The sequence below is a fragment of the Peromyscus californicus genome, unplaced genomic scaffold (assembly GCF_007827085.1).
Source record: "Peromyscus californicus insignis strain IS unplaced genomic scaffold, ASM782708v3 Scaffold_16__1_contigs__length_79575227, whole genome shotgun sequence".
NCBI lineage: Eukaryota > Metazoa > Chordata > Mammalia > Rodentia > Cricetidae > Peromyscus > Peromyscus californicus.
The window spans coordinates 42,210,624-42,229,212 of NW_026294458.1; the positions used below are offsets into that span (position 1 = coordinate 42,210,624).

Genomic DNA, 18,589 nt, shown 5'->3' on the forward strand with positions numbered 1-18,589 from the left:
CTCAGCCTGGTGCTTGGCTGTGGATCTCTGCATCTGCTTCCATCAGTGTAGTGGGTAGCCATTCCAGCTTTGATCTGGAAGTTCCAACCCCCATTGAGGCTTCGGTAACTGTCACTCCTACAAGGTGGGGCCAAGGGAGGACCTTGAAGACCCGAGATCTGAATGTACCGGCTCTCTTGGTTCCTAGACGCTGGACGCTGGAGGTAGACCTAGCAGAGTTCTCCAGAGAACGCTGCTAGACTGCACGCCACCTTTCCCAGACCCTGTAAACTATCCCTTCACTTGTAAGTTACCCCACAAAATAAACCTCCCTTTTAACTACGTGGAATGGCCTTAATAATTTCACCAATACATCAGTTACTAGGGAAAGGCTCTATGATAACAGTTAGGGTATTCAGCAATCTGATCACTTAGGTAAGCAGATTCAGGCACCCTCTCTACTATTGCTAGTAGTCTAAGCTGGGGTCATACTTGGGGATTGAAAATTTCTGGAGCATTGGAATTATTTTCCTTGTTGTTGTTGCTGCTGCTGCTGCTGCTGCTGCTGCTGCTGCTGCTATTGTTGTTTGCATTTGATCCAACGTTAAAAGGAGCTTGGCTTTCCTATTATTTTCCATAATAAATGACAGCTACACACCCAAGAAGAATTTGAGGGCCCAGCCATGCTACCCAAGTTCACTCTTGGTTCCTTGCCAGAGAAACAGTCAAACATCATCAGAATGGAGGAAGAGTGAATAGGGGGCAACTTATGCAAGGGACAGCTGAAGCTACTACAAGCTTCTCTCAAGGGAGGGTGCCTTACTTTGTTTCCTGGTGATGGCCACTTCCTTGTTTTGACAGATGTGGTTTTCTCCTAGGTTTTTTTTTTTTTTCTTAAGATGCTTACTGGGCTTGCAAAGGAAAACACTGAAGGGATAAGGTCAATAAGCAGCCTCAGCACCAAGACACAGATGCTCCATTGTAATTGAATGAAAGCTCTAAGACCTCTTACAAACCAGCTGTTTCCACTTTAAGCCGCTGGCTTTTTTTTATTTTTATGCAGATCATTTCTGACTTAAAAGTCAATCACAGAAATTACAAAGTGTTTTTACATCTTTCTTTAATATCATAAGTAGTAGGTTTAGAAAAAAGAAAAGAAAAGATGCAATTAAAAAGTCCAGATGAGTTCTTGTCATTGATTTGTCCTTACAATGAAGGGGATCTACCCCAGGCATCTGAGCATGATGTTAGAGATGGGGTGGTATCTGAACTGACAGGCATTTCTGAAAAACAGGTGTCCTGATAAGGCCTCCTGAGTTCTCTAGTGTGGATGCTTCTAATTTATAGGATCATTCCTTTGGGTAAAATTTGCTTTAAGAGCTCCTTCTCCATTGCTGATTCTTAACTGGCCACACATTTCTCTATGAACTCAAAAGTTTAATAGTCATCATAGACAGTGATAGAATGATAATAATAGAATTTTGATAAAGCATGGTTTTACTGATAAGTAATAATTTCCCAAACTGGATGTTCTAAAGGAACATTTTTTTTGTTTTGTTTGGGGGTTTTGTTTCTTTGCTTTAAGGAAGGTTTGAGGCCACGTCACTCATTTGTTAGCACATCCTACCTTTACTCTATTTTCATATATTTACTCTGTTTGTGTCTGTGTGGATGTAATGTTTTTAAATAGCCATATTTAATAGCCCTAGAGGATTAGGAAGAAGGGGGAAATTAAGTGTTTTTTTAATGAGGCAGGAAAGATAAAGGGTTTTAATATAAATACTGAACTTTCCTTTTGTTAACTATTCATACAGAATAGATAGAAAATGGAGAATAGGGCTGGAGAAGTGGCTTGGAGGTTAAGAGCACTGGCTGCTCTTCTAGAGGTCCTGAGTTCAATTCCCAGCAACTACATGGTGTCTCACAACCATCTATAATGAGATCTGGTGCCTTCTGGTGTTCAGGCATACATGCAGGCAGAATACTGTATACGTAATAAATAAATCAATGTTTAAAGAAAAAGGAAATGGAGAATAAAGTTATCAGATACTGCAAAGGAGGAGAATAAAAAAAGAGGATGAAGGTGATGAGGAGGAGAAAAAGAGGAAGATGAAGAGAGAGAAGAAGAACAACAACAACATACCTAAAACACAAGAAGTTCTGATCCATGGGCTACAAGAATACAGAGTCTGAGTTAAAATACATTAATGCGATAGGTTAATAACAACATATACAAGATATTATGTTCACAAGTCTATTTGAAGTGATTTGCAGGTCTCCTCACACTGTATTTGTCACTGTACTGGCCATCTGATAATATGCCAGTTGTAGAAAGCTAGTTTCCCTGAATGTCCATTGGGGGCATTTTACATCCATCCAGTGTGCTGGCTAGTTTTCTGTCCTTTTGAAACAAACTGGACTCATCTGGGGGATGGCAACCACAGTTGAGAAAATACAGTACCTCCATAAGACTGGCCTGTAGGAAAACCTCTGTGGCATTGTCTTAATTAATAATTGGTGAAGATGGAGGGCATGGCCCATTGTGGGTGGTGCTACCCTGGGCAAGTGGTACTGGAAAATATAATAAAAACAAACTGAGTAGGCAAGCCAGTAAACAGCACTCCGCCATTGTCTCTGCTCCAGTTCCTACCTCCAAGTTCTTGCTTGAATTCTTGGCCTGACTTGCCTTAATGATGAACTAAGGCCTGAGAATTGTAAGATGAAATAAATCCTTTGCTCCCCAAGTTTCCATTTATCAGAATGTTTTACAACAGCACTGGAAGCCTTAACTGAGACATACAGGGAATATCACCAGCCAGAATGTCTACTCTCTGTACGCAGGCAGGATGCTTTTAAAAGAATATAGGGCCCTAATTTAACAGTGACAGGTTACTTGGTACATTATCCAGGAGAGTAAGCCTTCATTTAGAGGTTGATTACTATACTTAACCTTAAAGTGAACTGCTTTTGTTATGAAGGAAATAGACCATCTTACAATGTGATAGTTTACTTGAAAATATAGTAATATAATTTTCTATGATGCAGGAAGGTCTGTGTGCTTGAGGAGAGGAAAGAATTCCTTTCTGGATTAAGTGAAACCACGGGATAAAAGAAAAGGTCTTGCGATGTGGAATTAAGATTAAATTAATCATCTTTCCCTCATTAAGCATATTATTTTACAGAGTCATTACATATATTCAAATCATATTGCACAGGATTAAGAGGATTAGAGCCTACCCTAGCTTCTTTGTCTGCCGAGGGCCGCAGCTAAGAGTTTACTGAGAGGGGAATCAAGCATCCTGCTAAGAAGCCTCCCTGGAAAGAGGAAAAATGAAAGGCTGATGACAGACACATACCTGTACGTGATGCCAATCTGCTTGATCTACAGGAACCAAGGGCTGCCCTGAAGGTAATGTCTGCTTTTTCCCCCCTTAGTTCATTTTCATAACATGATATCTATTTTTTGAAAGACACATGGGCAGGCAATCTCAATAGCTGTGTTGGTGGCATCCACCTGCATTCCTTTCTTCTAGAAGACATGGTCCTGGCTGTTTGGTTGGTCTCCTTCACCTACACCTGGATTGCATGGCTGCCGGATGCTTCTGCTATTTCTGCCATCAAGAGGCACCATCAGCAGTGCCTAGCTTCAATGAAACAAACACGGTAAGATACACATCAATAGTTTCCTATTTTCTCCCCAACAACTGCCTCAGACCTTCTGCTGGTCTTGAAATATATCTTTAAGGGAAGCCCATCTCTGTCGCTGTCCCTGTGTTTGCAGTAGCCCTGACTCATCAGAATAAATCACCTCTGGTTAACATCCAAAAGCATGGGCTCTTCCATCTTTGGCATTGTTTGTTTAGCTGTATTTATTTGGGGAGAAAATAGTTAAAAGTTTCACATATGGATAATCCTTCAGGGAGCTTGTTTCCTCAGTGTGGAATGCACTGATCATTAATAACGATACTTGTTCACAGTTTCTTCAAATTTTGAATTAGAAGTAGTTTAAGAAACAACTTTCCATGTTAATTTTGTGGAGGGCAATATAGTTTTATACACTGAAGAGATAGTGTAAAAATAGCATCAAGACCATTTATTATCTTTTGAAAATAGCATTCATATATTTAAAATATCTTTCTGAAGATCAATGCATCATTGTTGTTATTTTCCCAACAATAACATGAGATGCCTGGCTATAACCAGGAGAAATCAGTGCATTACAATAACCAGGGCATCCCAACTTGCCTGTGGCGTCCCAGGTTTCAGTAAGAGCACCCCGAATCCCCCAGCCTTGGACAAGTCAGTCATCCATAGAACGTCCTTGCAAAAGTCTTCCTTTTTTATGAGAGTTCTCAAAAGATCTAGCCTGTGAAGTGGTAGATGTCGGACAGCTTGTCCTTATAACCTCGCATATTCATGAAACACTCACCACCAGATCAGGAAAAAGAACAAAACATTTAACCAATGCCTTCAGATTCCTTGGATTTAAAGAAGACAGGAACTGTAGTCCCAATTCCCGGTCTGCTTTGTACTTTTAAAATATATTTTTAGTTGAAATAGAATTACATCATTTTCCTCTTCCCTTTCCAATACCCCAACATACTTTCAAGTTCATAGACTCTTTTTCTTTGACTACTATTGTTACACACACACACACACACACACACACAATGTTTATATATAGTGTGTGTATGTATGTTTGGGGTATGTATACATGTGTGTGCACAAATATACAAATACAACCATTTTGATTCCATCTTCGTTTTTTATGTGTATATGGTTTCAGGGTCCACCACTCTTCATAGGACAATCAATAAGGGGGGAGAGGCTAATTTTCCTTCTTCCAGCAGTCTTTGCTAGGAGTGGGACTCCATGAAATCTTCCACGTTCCACATTAGCATGTCCATTGGTAATGCCATTGCTCCAGTCTTGTCTCTGTAGCCATTTCTAGGAGAGGCTGTTTCACAGCAGACTTCCTGCTATTTGGCTCTTACAGTCTTTCCACCTATGATCCATGGCAATGACCAGCATGGCAAGATAGAGTTAAAGGTGCATTAAGTGTCACTCACATGTTGGTGCCAACCAATAGCTGTCTGACTGGACTTGAAGGCCCACTCAACAGGAGAGAAATCATGCCTGGCACTGGACCTGGTCAACTTCCCAGAGCTCGTGAGGTCATGGACCTGGGAAGAAAATCTACTAATGTCGCTTTGGTCCTACGTTTTAAAGTATACCTCCTACACTTTCCTTCCATTCTGTTCTCAGCCCACAGACCTGAGATGACACAGGGCCTAGTTGAGTTTAATTCCTTTCTGGACCCTCTCCAAAGAAATTAAACATGAATGCAAGATTATGCCAGTCTATGTGTAATTTTTGTTTTTGTTTGTTTCAGGTTGCTCCCAATATTCATGTAGTTTATTTTATAATAAATGGAGAGTCTATTAAATATCATCGATGATTTAAGGCAATAGATTTTTTCTGGCTGTCCCATAGATGCTTAAGGAAGGAAAAAGTATATTATAAAAGCTATTCCATCATACTAGTCCACATTCATGGCATGGTATCTATGAGAAAAAAATTAAAACTACCACACAACTAGTGTCTATCATTCACTTACATCAATAGGAGGGAGTTAGACAGGAACACACAAGCCAAGCCCTATCAACAATCACTGAAGAAAGGGGGTGACTCAGAAGGCCTTGCCTCTGTCTCTGAACTATTTGTCATCAGCAGATTCTTGGAGAAAAGGAATCACTGCCTTTAGTTCTGTGCCCTCCGTTCAGCCTGCCAGCCTTCAACAGAGAGCTCCAGATAGCCTGGTTAATTAATCTCAGTGGGCTATAAAACAAAACAAATAGACGTGTACATGGGAGAGAAATTTTTTTTCGAATGGTGGGGAGTGAAGAGTGGTGGTGGGGAGGTGGGAGTTAGGAGTTAAAAGTGGTCAGTGTGCAAGGTGTGCATGTATGAAAGTGTAAATAATAGTAATGATTTTAAAAAGCTACACTTATTGCTTATTACATTTTTTTAAGTCAACAGGGAACACAAAGTCTTTCTGGTAAGGAGGGAACCTTTTCCTTAGGTTAAATGCCTCTTTTTGTTTCCTTCTAAAAGAAAAGCAACTTAAGGGTTGTATAGGTCAGGTTTCCTCCAGGGGAAACACTGGGGTTTCTACTGTCTGAGCTCCAAATGCTTGTTTTCCACTTCTCTGTGTTCTAACTGAAGAGCCCTTCAGGCCACAAGCCAGAATATGATTCATTAAAATTTATATCTGCTGCTTTTGTTCTGCAGTGAACAATCCTCTAGGGCACTGAAGATTGTGTAAACCACCACCCTGGTTCAAAGCAGCTACTTAGAATGAAACAGAGGCACTTTCCCTGAGTGAACACAGAGTCAGTTTCTACACTGCTCTCGGCACTCCCTCATGCAAATGTCAAAGCATTTGACGACAATACAGTAATGACTGTCTAGGCTTGTTCCAGAGAAGCAGGGCCAGGCTTCTCCATAATTTTCTAGGAAATAAATATTATGAGGTTCTTTGCTCGATACTCAACTTGATTATCCACAACAAGTAACGGTATAACTGATTAATAATCTACCCCTTATGGTGCAAGAAAACTAACAGAATGGAGATGAGAGAGGAAGGCATAGTCTTTGTTTGAAAATCACACACTTTACTCACTGCTTTGTGTTGTGTCAATTATTCTGAGCCCTGCTTTAATTCAGTCAGGCCTGTTTATATTATTTTAATCAGGCTATTTATTTTTATTTAGATTATAAACTTGATTTTCATCCAAAGGTATCCTTTCCTTAGGCTAAACATTTTAAAAGTCTTATATTCTAATATTCCCCTTGTTTCTAAGAAAGGCAGTGGGGAGGAATTATGAATAAAGAAACTTTTGACAAGTGAAAAATATTGTTCTTTGCCTAGGAAAGACTTCTAGTTCTACTGTAATCATGCTGTCCTTGGGCTGTTAGGCCTATTATAGATCTATGACAGAATTTAGAAATTATTAAACTATCCTACAATAGACCTGTATACATTTTATCATAGTCTCTTTGTTTATTTATTTATGCATACTTCAATGATAACTTATTTAATTGTACGTTTTGTGAGCTAATCTTTATACCATTTTATTTTAAACCAAGCTTATAAGTCTCCTGGAAGCAAGGCGGTGGTGGCACACACCTTTAATCCCAGCACTCAGGAGGCAGTCAGGTGGATCTCTTTGAGTTCAAGGCCAGCCTGGTCTACAGAGCAAGATCCAGGACAGGCACCAAAACTACTCGAAGAAACCCAGTCTCAAAAAACCAAAAAAAAAAAAAATCTCCTGGAAACTGAACATTGGCTCTTATTAACAATTCATAGCAGACATTAGCACAGAACTATATAATAACCTACAGATTATTCTTAAGGCTACAGTTAGTGTGCATTCTTTCAGTATCCCAATCCAAGCCCTGCACTGGTGTGAAAGGTTGTGGAAACATTGGCACAGTTAGCAGCAGATTTAAGATCTTTTTTCAAACAAGATAGGAACTCTAAGTATCATAAAATTTTGTAACTTACTGTACCATGTGAACTCCAGATAACGTCTACAGGCCAACTCTAAAATTGGTCCAGTTTCCTAATTCCATGAGGAAGTCTGAACCCTCAGCACTGAGCTCATGACCTGGTAGAGACCCAGGTGAGATACTGTAGCTGCCATGTCTCTAGTGGAGCACACTCTGGCTGTCTCATCCACAGAAATGTTCACCTGCACAGGTATTTCCTTTATAAGTAAAAGGTATTGACTGCAGTCAGCCTTGAATTCCAGAGGGAGTTCAGGTGTCTAGAAGCTGCTTAGGCAAAGCCCAGGGGCTCTTCTCATCCTCTCTAAGGCTTCTCAAAGCATCAGGGACCTAGAAATAAACGTTGAATCTCCAATTAGGAGATCTCCAACAGTTTTCTTAGTGATCAAATAAAGAGGGCAAATGAATTTCCAGTTACTTCACTCTATCATGAATTTGTATCTATATATCCTAGCAGAACCTTTTGACAGATTTTACATTTTTAAAAGAAAAACGTAATGTAATGTATTGTACTATGTGTTAGCATTTAGACCTTACCTGGCTGGCCCCTTGTGGATCTAGCCAGTAAGTAGCAGTACCTTGGCCTGCTCAGGGTCCTGACAACATCAAGTGCTTATTGCTACATGGTCGCTGTGCACATGCTCTGAACCCCCTTTAAAAGGTGGGTCCCACCTACCTCTCTGTCTCTCTCAATCTCTCTGTCTCTGTCTCTCTCTCTGTCTGTCTCTCTCTCCTCTCTGTCTCTGAGGTAGCGTCTGTACCTCCTCTCTTCTCTTTTTCCCCATCTCTTCTCTCATCCTCTCCTCTTATCTTCAGAGGCACACTCTATGTCCCTTCTTCCCTTCCCTTAATAAAATCCTCTACATGAGTGCTGTCTGCATGATGTGAGTGACTTTCCACCGCGCCCCTTGGCTCCACCGCCAAGATCATGCCACGCCCTTTTTCAATACAACAGCTGCTATTCTGTTATTATATAGAATATAAAATAGTTTATAATAACTATTCCATGCATTATAAACAATATATAATTGCATATAATTATAAATATATACAAATACTAGGTCAGGTTTTCAAAGCAAATGCCTGTATTCATGAGGCATTATGTATACACAGGCAAGCTATCTGAGGGGCATGTTGTCAAGTGCAATCTCTAAACAATGTCTGGATTCCATTCTTTATGACTTTTTTATTAAAGTAGATTAACCTGGACACTCGCCACAGTCTCCTTTGTCACCTTCCTTGGAAGATTTTTCTGTCTCAGGCATCTCTCTCCTTCCTAATCTTGTTCTGTGCGTCTTTCATACAAGAGTTTCCTGAGAGCAAAGAGACGGTTATGAATACTGAGGTTGAGATAGTGAATGACTCTCTGCCAAGTAATGTATCATTTCCACACTGGCTTGCTTCCTACCTTCTTTCAACAAAATTAAAGGAAAAACTTAGTTAATTTGTTAGGTGATAAATCACTAAAAATGATTGTGGGTAATTGGTCACACAATGTAGCTTTTAAAATATAAGTCAGAATAATTGTCTCACCATGCAGAGGGCCTAGTCCAGTCCTATGCAGACTCCTCAACCATTGATCCAACTTTCATGAGTTCCCACTAGTTCGGTTTGGTCGTCTCTGCAGGTTCCCCCATCATGATCCTGATTCACTTGCTCATAGAATCCCTCTTCTCTCTCTTTGACTGGATTCCTGGAGCTCTGCCTGGTGTTTGACTGTGGATCTCTGTATCTGTTTCCGTCAGTCATTGGAGAAAAGCTCTGATTTGCTTGAGGGACCCCCCTGGCGGTAGAATCAGAATCCATCCTTGGTGCATGAGGGGGCTTTTTGGAGCCCACTACCTCATGCAGCCTTGAGGCAGGGGGAAGGGCTTGGACTTGCCATGGGAGGTCTTGCCTTCTTGTCAGGGGGGGATAGGGGGTCGGTTGAGGGGAAATGCTGGGGTGGGAGAGTGGGGGGGGCAGGAGGAGAGAAGAGGAGAATCTCTGGTGTGTAAAATGAAAAAAAATTTCTTAATAAAAAATGAAAAAATAAGTCAGAATAAATTTAGATAATTCAGTTATATTTTTCAAACATTATGAAAAAATTTTCTTGAAATTCAATGTAATTACACATACATGAACAAAATTCAGTATTTTCATCTATAAAACTAAAAAAAGGAATGTAGGCAAAACCTAGCTTCATTCTAACAATGACTAAATCCATTTAACACATAAAATAATGAGAAAAATATATCACCATTTCATTAACAAATTCATTTTCACTAAAGTTTTATTCTTAAATTTAATAGTAATCAACATTTATATAAATTTTATTTTGTTCTCTTTGTGATGGTAATACAAAATTTAAAAGTTAATATCAATGTATGTACATATTTTCTTCCCAAACATACTTATATGATGAATAATAAAATTCTATGAAGCAAGTAATGGAAATACAAGTACTAAGAAAATAAGTAATATAAATTTTCTGATATTTTAAAGAAGAATTTATTCATATATTTTTAAATACTTAATGTATGTATTCAAGTTCACTGGGTACATTTAAAGGAAAAATGTTCTTCTACATATCAATATCTAAATATTTTTCAATGTATGATGAAAGGATTATAGAGGTTATTTATATTTGTTTGGGGGAATTATTTTATAATTTTTAATTGTGTGTGGGGTGTGTGTCTCATGAGAGTGTGTCTGTGTATGTCTGGAGGGGTTGTAAATGTAGGTGCCTATGTAGCTAGAGGTGTTAGATCCTCTGGAGCTGAGGTTACAGGCTGTTCTGAGTCACCCAATGTGGGAACTGGGACCCAAACACCTGTTCTTTGTATGACAGTAAACACTCTTACCCACTGAGACATCTCTCCAGTTCCTTTAAGTATTTTTTTTAAACATGTATGGTAAAGTGCATAAATTTGTAAAAATCTGTTTTGAGGGTACAACCAACATATTCTCTTCGCAAAGAAGTTAAGGTAAAAGGAAATCAAGATGAGATAAACATGGACCACTCAGGTCAGGTAAGAGCAGGTCCCTGTACCCCACTGTGGCCCAGAAAGCACTTCACAGCAGGCCTCTGCTCAGCATTCTTGGAGTTCTTAATTAAAATGCATCTGTATTTCAGTCTCCTGCAGAAGAATGCTTCCTGAAAAGACACATTAGTCACATGTCATTTAGTTGTATCCAAAATATTATTACCAAAGGAGTAATTTTTACAAATTTCCTGTTACATGTTACATCTACACTTTCTTATTTACAAAAACAAGTAGCCAGCATTTATTAACTATGTGCTATTTTCTACAGGAACAAGTTATCCTGAAAAAAAATGTTTCAAAAGCAAATTTTATACCCTAAACCTACTGAATCAGAAACTCTGGGCAGAGACCCAGGAAACCAGAAGAGCTGGATGCTTGCCAGTTAGGATCATATTTGCCAAACATCTGGGCTGATGTCTTGGACATAATAGGCATTACTTGAAAACTACCTCTTGTTATTTGTGTACAGGTGTGTGTGGGTGGTGTTCATGTGGGTGCACCTGTATATGCATATATGTGGCGGCCAGAAGTCAAACTCAGTTCTGCTTCCTCAGGAGTTTTCTACCTTGTGTCTTGAGACAGGGTTTCTAATTGACCTGGGCTCATCAATTAGGCTTCTGGTTGATGAGCAAGCCCCAGAGATCTTCCTGTCTATGTCTTTGGGATTACAAACACATGTGCTACCATGACTCACTTGGTGGGGGGTAGTTATAGGGATCAAATTTACGTTTTCATGCTTGCTCAGGAAGTACTTTATGATGAGTATCTCCCCAGTCCTCTATCATTATTTTTTTAAATAAATAGTTTATCCTAGCTCCTTAGAAGGTTTTCTCTAGTTTATTCTAGCTTCTTGGGAGAAATAGTTCAGTGTGTTTAGTTATTCAGAGGCTATAATGACTTAATATATTTAAATTCAAATTCATTGCCTTCTATCAAAAAGAGATTCCTTTCCTGAACTTATCCGTTCATATTATTAGAAAAAGAATACATCTCTAAACCACTGAGGATTCATCCAGATTCTGCCTCACAAACCCTAATATACCTCTTCCATCAGCTGCTTCAGCATCTGAAATCCTCCTAGTCAGAGTCATTTTCTGGAGTCAGGAAAATGCCTCCAGTGCCAGTGAAATGGCTCAGGGGACACTACTGAGGGTGAGAACCTTGGTTCAATCTCCAGGATCTACAGCATGGAAGGCAACAAGAGAATTCCACAAGTTGTCTTCTGTCCTACACAAGAGTGTCCATTGGGAAACACATACACACACACAGATAGATAGATAGATAGATAGATAGATAGATAGATAGATAGATAGATAGATAGATAGATAGATAGATAGATAGACAGATAAGTGTAGAAAGAAAGAATTTAAATCAATTGCTTCCAAAACTGTTTTGTTAAAATTTGCATCAGTGTTCCTAGGAAATGGTACCCAAGGCAGAAAAGCAGTCCCAGTGTCCCAGCACCTTGCTCACATTCACAGATGCCTGGAGAGACAGGACTTTGTTCAACATCAGAACACCACAGAAAGGAGCTTGCCAGGCACTCTTTGACCTAGAGAAGGAAAGGTGGCAATGGACTTTGCCTATGTCACTCTTGGGTTTGCCCAGGTCCAACACCCCCGGAGCCCTACAACCTCCAGCAGGCATTCTGCCTGCAATCTCAGCCTGTCCCCATAGTCTATACTTATTCTGGCTTTGAAATCCCTGTTTTCATCAGTTTACAGTTTTGTAATGTTTTCGCTTCTTGACTGCTTTAATGAAGAGATTGTTCAATCAATGTCGGTCTCTTGGGTGTGTGATTCCAATGCTCATCCCTGGGCTGTTTCCACAAGGTGTCTTGTTGAAATGCTCATCCCTGGGCATTCTTTCCTCAAGGGCTGCCTTAGCTGATGTGGGTGGTCTGTGAATCTGAACTTGGATCACCTTCACCCACATAATATTTCTCATTTAACATACATATTCTGAGAAATGTTGTCTGCTTATGTATTAAATCCCTCTTTCTTTGCTATTTCAAATACTCTAAAATTTGCTTTACCTTACCTGCTCTATCCTTATGTAACAAAAAAAAAACAAATGTTGGCAGATATTTGGCTTATTCTGAACTAACAGAATGAGATTTTATGGTTTATTTCAGAGCACACTATGTTAAGCAAGATGGCTAATAATGAGAAATATATGTATCTTAAAAGTATTTTGAGCTGGCTAGTTTTATATCAACTTGACACAAACTAGAGTTATCTGAAAGAAGGAAACCTCAATTGAGAAAATGCCTCCGTAAGGTCTGGCTGTAGGGCACTTACTAATTAGTGGTTAACAAGACAAGGGGAACCAAGCCCATTGTGGGTGGTGCCACCCCTGAGCTGGTGATCCTGGGTTCGATAAAAAAGCAGGCTGGGCCAGCTCATAGCCCTGGTTCTGGGCCTGGGTGGTAACTGGGTTGGTTAGCCTGCCAGTTTTCCCTCAACGTCACCACCAGGGAAAGCTCTCCAGCACTGCCCTGGCTAACTCACCCGATGCAGCAGGCATCAAGGAGCAGGGCCAGTTCTCCTGCTCTCAACCCTCGGAGCCAGCTCACCTGCATTCACACCACCAGGGCCAGCTCTACTGTTTTGCCCAGGTGAAGTGTAAGACCCAAATTTCAAGGCCTGCTCTCCCCACCTATGAACTGCTGGAGGATGTGAAGGGGCAGGACCTGCAGATCCAAAGCTGCAGGATTTCCATGACACAAGACAACAACAGGACATCCAAGAGGAGTCCCAATGAGGGCCCAGTGTCAATGGTGTAGTGGAAGCCAGAGGCCTCCAACCAGACCAATGACTCATTGCCATGAACACTTAATGAGTAAAGACATATGGACTAAAGGGTAAACTATGTGACTCACTATGTCACACTACAGCTTCCATGCCAAGACTTGTGTTTGTTTGGTTGGTTGGTTTGGTTTGGTTTTTTAGGTTTTTGGTTTTTGTTTTTCTTTTAAATTTTGTTTTATTTTGAAATGGAGGTTGCAAGGGCAGAGGGTAGATACAAAGGGACAGGGAGATGAGTGGAATCAGGATTCATGATGCGAAATATACAAAGAATCAACAAAAAGTTTTTCAAAAATGCTAAAAGAAGGAAGGAAGGAAGGAAGGAAGGAAGGAAGGAAGGAAGGAAGGAAGGAAGGAAAGAAGGAAGGAAAGAAGGAAGGAAGGAAGGAAGGAAGGAAGGAAGGAAGGAAGGAAGGAAGGAAGGAAGGAAGGAAGAAAGGAGGCATGGGGAGCAAGCCAGAAAGCAGCTCCTCTCCATGGCCTCTGCATCAGTTCCTGCCTCCAGGTTCCTGTCCTGTTTGAGGTCCTGTTCTGACTTCCTTCAGTAATGGACTGTGGGTGTGGAAGCATATGCCAAATAAACCTTTTTCATCCCCAAGTTGCTTTGGTCATGATATTTCATCACAGCAAAACTAACCCTAACTAAGACATTTGTGTCTTTTTTCTTGGGGGGTACAGCATAAGGGAAACCGGAATGAAGAAAGACGACAGTACTAAAGTCTGGCCCCTGAAACGGGAGCAGTTGTTGCACATTGAAGACCATGATTTCTCCACGAGGCCTGGATTTGGAGGTGAGTGTTACCATCAAAAATCAATGTTGAAGCCTACTGCACTCTCAAGATGGGAAAATTTGAAGCAATTAGTCCAAAAACTCTAGTAAAAGCCATCTGCTAAAGTAAGTAAGTAAATAAATAAATAAACACTTTTAAATACTTGTATGATTATCTTCTCTTGACTGGGAACAATTGACTACGCCTACATTTTATATTGACCCCTGAACTCCTTTTTTTTTTCTGTTTTTCACACTCTTGCAAGTAGAATGTGTTCAATATTTGGAAGACAGATAATTGTGCAACATAGCAACTTGCTATTTCTACTATAAGCTGAATTGGATGATGTGATGCTAATTGGATGACTGGTTATTCCTACAAGCCAGAAAACCTGGCTTTAATGGAAGAACAATAATAATATCCAATGCCACGACTCCCTCTGCTGAGTGTATTTTTCTCCTTTTTAATGCTTTTAGCAATTAAAACTGTTTTGTTTTTTTAAGATTTGGCACTGTATTAAGCCCTTTAATGTACTGTACCATTTACCTTCACAATTATTACAAATAGGCACCATTATGAACCTTCACGTTCCCATGTAGAAACCCATGGTTACGGAGGTTAGAAAGCATCCCGAAACCAAGTAGTAAGTAGTGGAAACAAGATGAGATGGCAGGTGGGGATGGTGAATCAGGGACCCAGCAGAGGAGCATTGTGGAGCATAGTGTTCTTCCCTTGGGGCTCTTCTACATGGTTTCATCATTGAGGGGCCACATTTTCCAGGGATGCACAGGGAGCATGACATCTTCCAGCTAAACTAAATTTCTTTGAGTTCACCTGGTTGGTTTTTGTTTATGTGTTTTTTTATGGAAACAAAATCTCACCCCCACATCTCTCAAACTGACAGTTTTCAAATATGCTGAAATATGAAAATAAGGGGAAAGTAGAAGAAGAAACAAGCCCTTCTGACACTAAAGCATTGGATGAATAACCAATTTGGATGTATAACCAATGACGAGAGAGAGTTGGGAGAAATGTGATAGTCATTGCATATTATGCTCAGAGCCAAGGGAAAGCAGGCAGGCATGTAGATGCCATGGAAAGTTAATGCACTTATGGGAAAAAATTAAATTATCAAGCAGCTGTTATGTAGAAGGCTGTTTTGGTTTGTTATGATTTGGTGTGATTTTTTTCTTTTTCTTTTTTCTTTCTTTTTTTGCATGTGTCAGTGTGTTCTGTACATGCATGTATAAATGGGTGTCCACATATATATGAGCTCATGTGTGCTAGTGTGGGTTCACATGTATACATATGCATTCAGTAGCCCAGAGATGACTTTGGGAATCTTCCATAATCACAGCGCACATGACTCATAGTGGCAACTCCTCTCAGTTAAATGCAGACTTCATTGGTATAGCTAGTTTGGCTAGGCAGCTCCCTAGGGAATCCTGTGTCCCTACCTTCCCAGTGCTGAAGTTATAGGCAGGCTGCTGTGCCCATCCAGCAGAGATCCATACTTTGGTTATTACCCTTACACTTTACCTGATTGGCAATCTCCTCAACCCCTGGTTTTCTTTGGTAATTTTCTGGGAACCAGTGGGTTACAATTCTAATCTTTTTTTTTTTTGCCATCAAAATACATTTTTATTTTAAATACCAGGTTCATCTCTTCCTTTGTGATTTTTTTTTAAGACAAGGTTTCTCAGTGTAACATCCCTGGTTGTCCTGGAACTCCATTTGTAGACCAGGCTGGCCTCGAACACAGAGATCTACCTGCCTCTGCCTCGAGAGCGCTAGGATTAAAGATGTGTAACACCACTGCACGGCCAGGGCTGCAATTCTAAAGACCTGGCTTAAACTCCATTTTATTAGTGACTCAGACTGTTCTGATCATCGGAACAGTGGGGAAGGCTCTTAGCAGTCAGGGCCCTGGGCCCCATCTCCAGCATTCCTGAATGACTAGACGTAAGTGAGACTGAGAGTTCGCACAGCTGGCAGGTGCTGCTGACACTGCACGGTCAAGAATGCTGATGCTGTGGCTCTGAGAATCGCACTCTGAGGGCTGCTGGGTTAACTCACCATCATCAGATTTAAGTCTTGGTGAGTTTGTTACTTTTTGTTTTCTGGAGTGTTTAATCACAGTTGTTGAATTTCAATTTACAATCGTAGAAGACTGGAAATTAATCAGGTTTAAAGATGTGTTTATTTAGTGCTAAGCACTCTGCAGTCATGTATTCTCAGCAGTTTGAGGCGTTATGAGTCTCTGAACTGACTGCTACCTGCTGCCAAGAAGCTTCTGTGACCAAGGCTGGGAGCAGCACTAGTCTATAGGTATAAATGTGCATGTCTAGAAGGCAGTTTGACAATGCCTTCCCCTCCTAGTCTAAAGACATCCCCAGTGACTATTATCAGGTTTACATTACTAGGAAACAATTTCCTCCTGTGGATTAAGCACCATATCTGATCAGAGAACATACTTGCAGGAGCCCAGCACAGGATCAAGCCAGTCAATAATTCCAGCACGGGTAGGGGAGGGGATTTTGTAGCTTCGTGCCTCGCTGAGGAGCTATTGGCAATTGATGTCTCCCCAAGGAGACAGCATCATTTTTCCTTGAGGGTGTAGCTACTGAAAGTCTGCCCATGCTCAAGCTAGCACCACTAATTGGGCTTGATTTTTCAAAGAGAAAAATAAGGAAGAGGACATGGAGAGTGGGCAGGATTCATGTTAGGATCCAATGAGAGAATGGGACATCAGTGTGGATATGACTAAGATACATTGTGTGTGTGTGTGTGTGTGTGTGTGTGTGTGTGTGTGTGTGTGTGTGTGTGTGTGTGTGTGTAAAATTACCAAAGAATCAGTAAGGTATGCTAATTTTAAAACAAAAGGTATTCATTTCACTGTCCTTTTGAAACTCTCTTTTTCTTTCTCTACCTCACTATTTCTCTGACAAAAGATTTCAAAAAAACCTTAACTAGCATTTTCAATAAACTGATGCTCTCCCCAGAAAAAGGTCTTCCAAAGTTTGGATAATATAGTCTACAACTATGATGCAGTTCCCTTGATTCTGCAATTTCTAAAGATCAGGTAAAGTGGCTTGGAGTTGTATCCTTTGCAGCCACTAGGAGACGCCATTTGCACATGAATTGTTAGAAACTGACCTCAGACAGAGCTGACAATACCTAGAGATGCATCTTCTCAGGAATTCAAGATTGATTGATTGATGTTTATTTATTTTGTTTATTTTGAGGCTATTGTGAAAGGTACTGTTTCACTGATTTCTTTCTCAGTGGGTTTGTCATCCGTATACAGGAGGGCGACTGGTTTCTGTCTGTTAGTTTTGTATCCTGATAACTTTGCTGGAAGTGTGTATCAGCTGTAGGCATTTTTCAGGTGGAGTCTTTTTTTGTTTGTTTGTTTTTGCTTTTTTGTTTTTTGAGACAGGGATTCTCTGCATTGTTTTGGTGCCTGTCCTGGATTTCACTCTGTAGACCAGGCTGGCCTCGAACTCATAGAGATCCACCTGGCTCTATCTCCTGAGTGCTGGGATTAAAGGCGGGTGCCACCGCCGCCCGGGTTCAGGTGGAGTCTTTAGGGAAGGGCATGTTGATGTCTTCCTATCCTGTTTGTATCCCCTTCACCTCCTTCAGGTTTCTTACTGTTCTAGCTATGACTTCAAGCCATAATTCCTGGAAGCTAGGTTCCTCAATTAAATTGTTCTCTGTGGTAGAAGAAGAGGTGTTGTTGTTGTTGGTTTTGTTGTTGTTGTTGTTGTTTAGTAGGGTCTTTTTTAGGGACATTAGCAAGAAAGAGAGAAATGACTATGCTTATTAGTGGACCTTAAAACAAACAATCCACAGACACCTTATTACTCAATGTGTTCCAAGGATTGTGCAGAAGCACCAGGGAGTCTGTTAAATTTTGAAGCTCAGGCCCAAAGCCTGCGTTGTAACTCCACATGGTAACAGGGTGCCCAAGTGAGGGGCTATGGATGCTGCAGAATACTAAGCCTGCACCTTCCTTCAAGGTAAAATATTTATGCTTTCATCCTCCACCCTTGGCAACATTCTCACCTCCAGAAAAGCATTGCATTGGCCCCAAATTCCCTCTATACCTGATCTGTAAGGAATACATGTTAATATTTTAAGTGATAATGCCTTCCTAAATTATTTTCCCTGAGGCTACTTTATGAGATTACTAAATACAAAATTGAAACATGCGACTCACACTTAGTGACAGGTGGCAGATCATCTCACAATTAAGAAATTCTTCTCACCATCATAGGCTGGGCTAAATGGTGTTCAGATGGCTTGTTCGGTGATCCAGGAAGGAAAACTCAACAAGTCCAGTCAGAAGTGTCCGTCTACTAGCTCTGTGAAATGGTCTCTAACCTTCGTTTGCTTAGCTTGAGCAGAACCGTGCCTTCCATGGTGACTCATTTCT

At 40.4% G+C, this 18,589-nt stretch overlaps 1 protein-coding gene across 1 annotated transcript in view; it reads left to right on the plus strand.

The window, feature by feature from the left end:
* The first annotated feature begins 3,517 nt into the window (after positions 1 to 3,517).
* Positions 3,518 to 18,589, plus strand: part of Gabrr3 (gamma-aminobutyric acid type A receptor subunit rho3) — a 47,696-nt gene continuing 32,624 nt past the window's right edge. Inside the window, exons 1-2 of the mRNA XM_052739812.1 lie at positions 3,518 to 3,642; positions 14,060 to 14,172. Coding sequence (XP_052595772.1) covers positions 3,518 to 3,642; positions 14,060 to 14,172 — 238 coding nt within the window. The remainder of the gene's footprint in view (positions 3,643 to 14,059; positions 14,173 to 18,589) is intronic.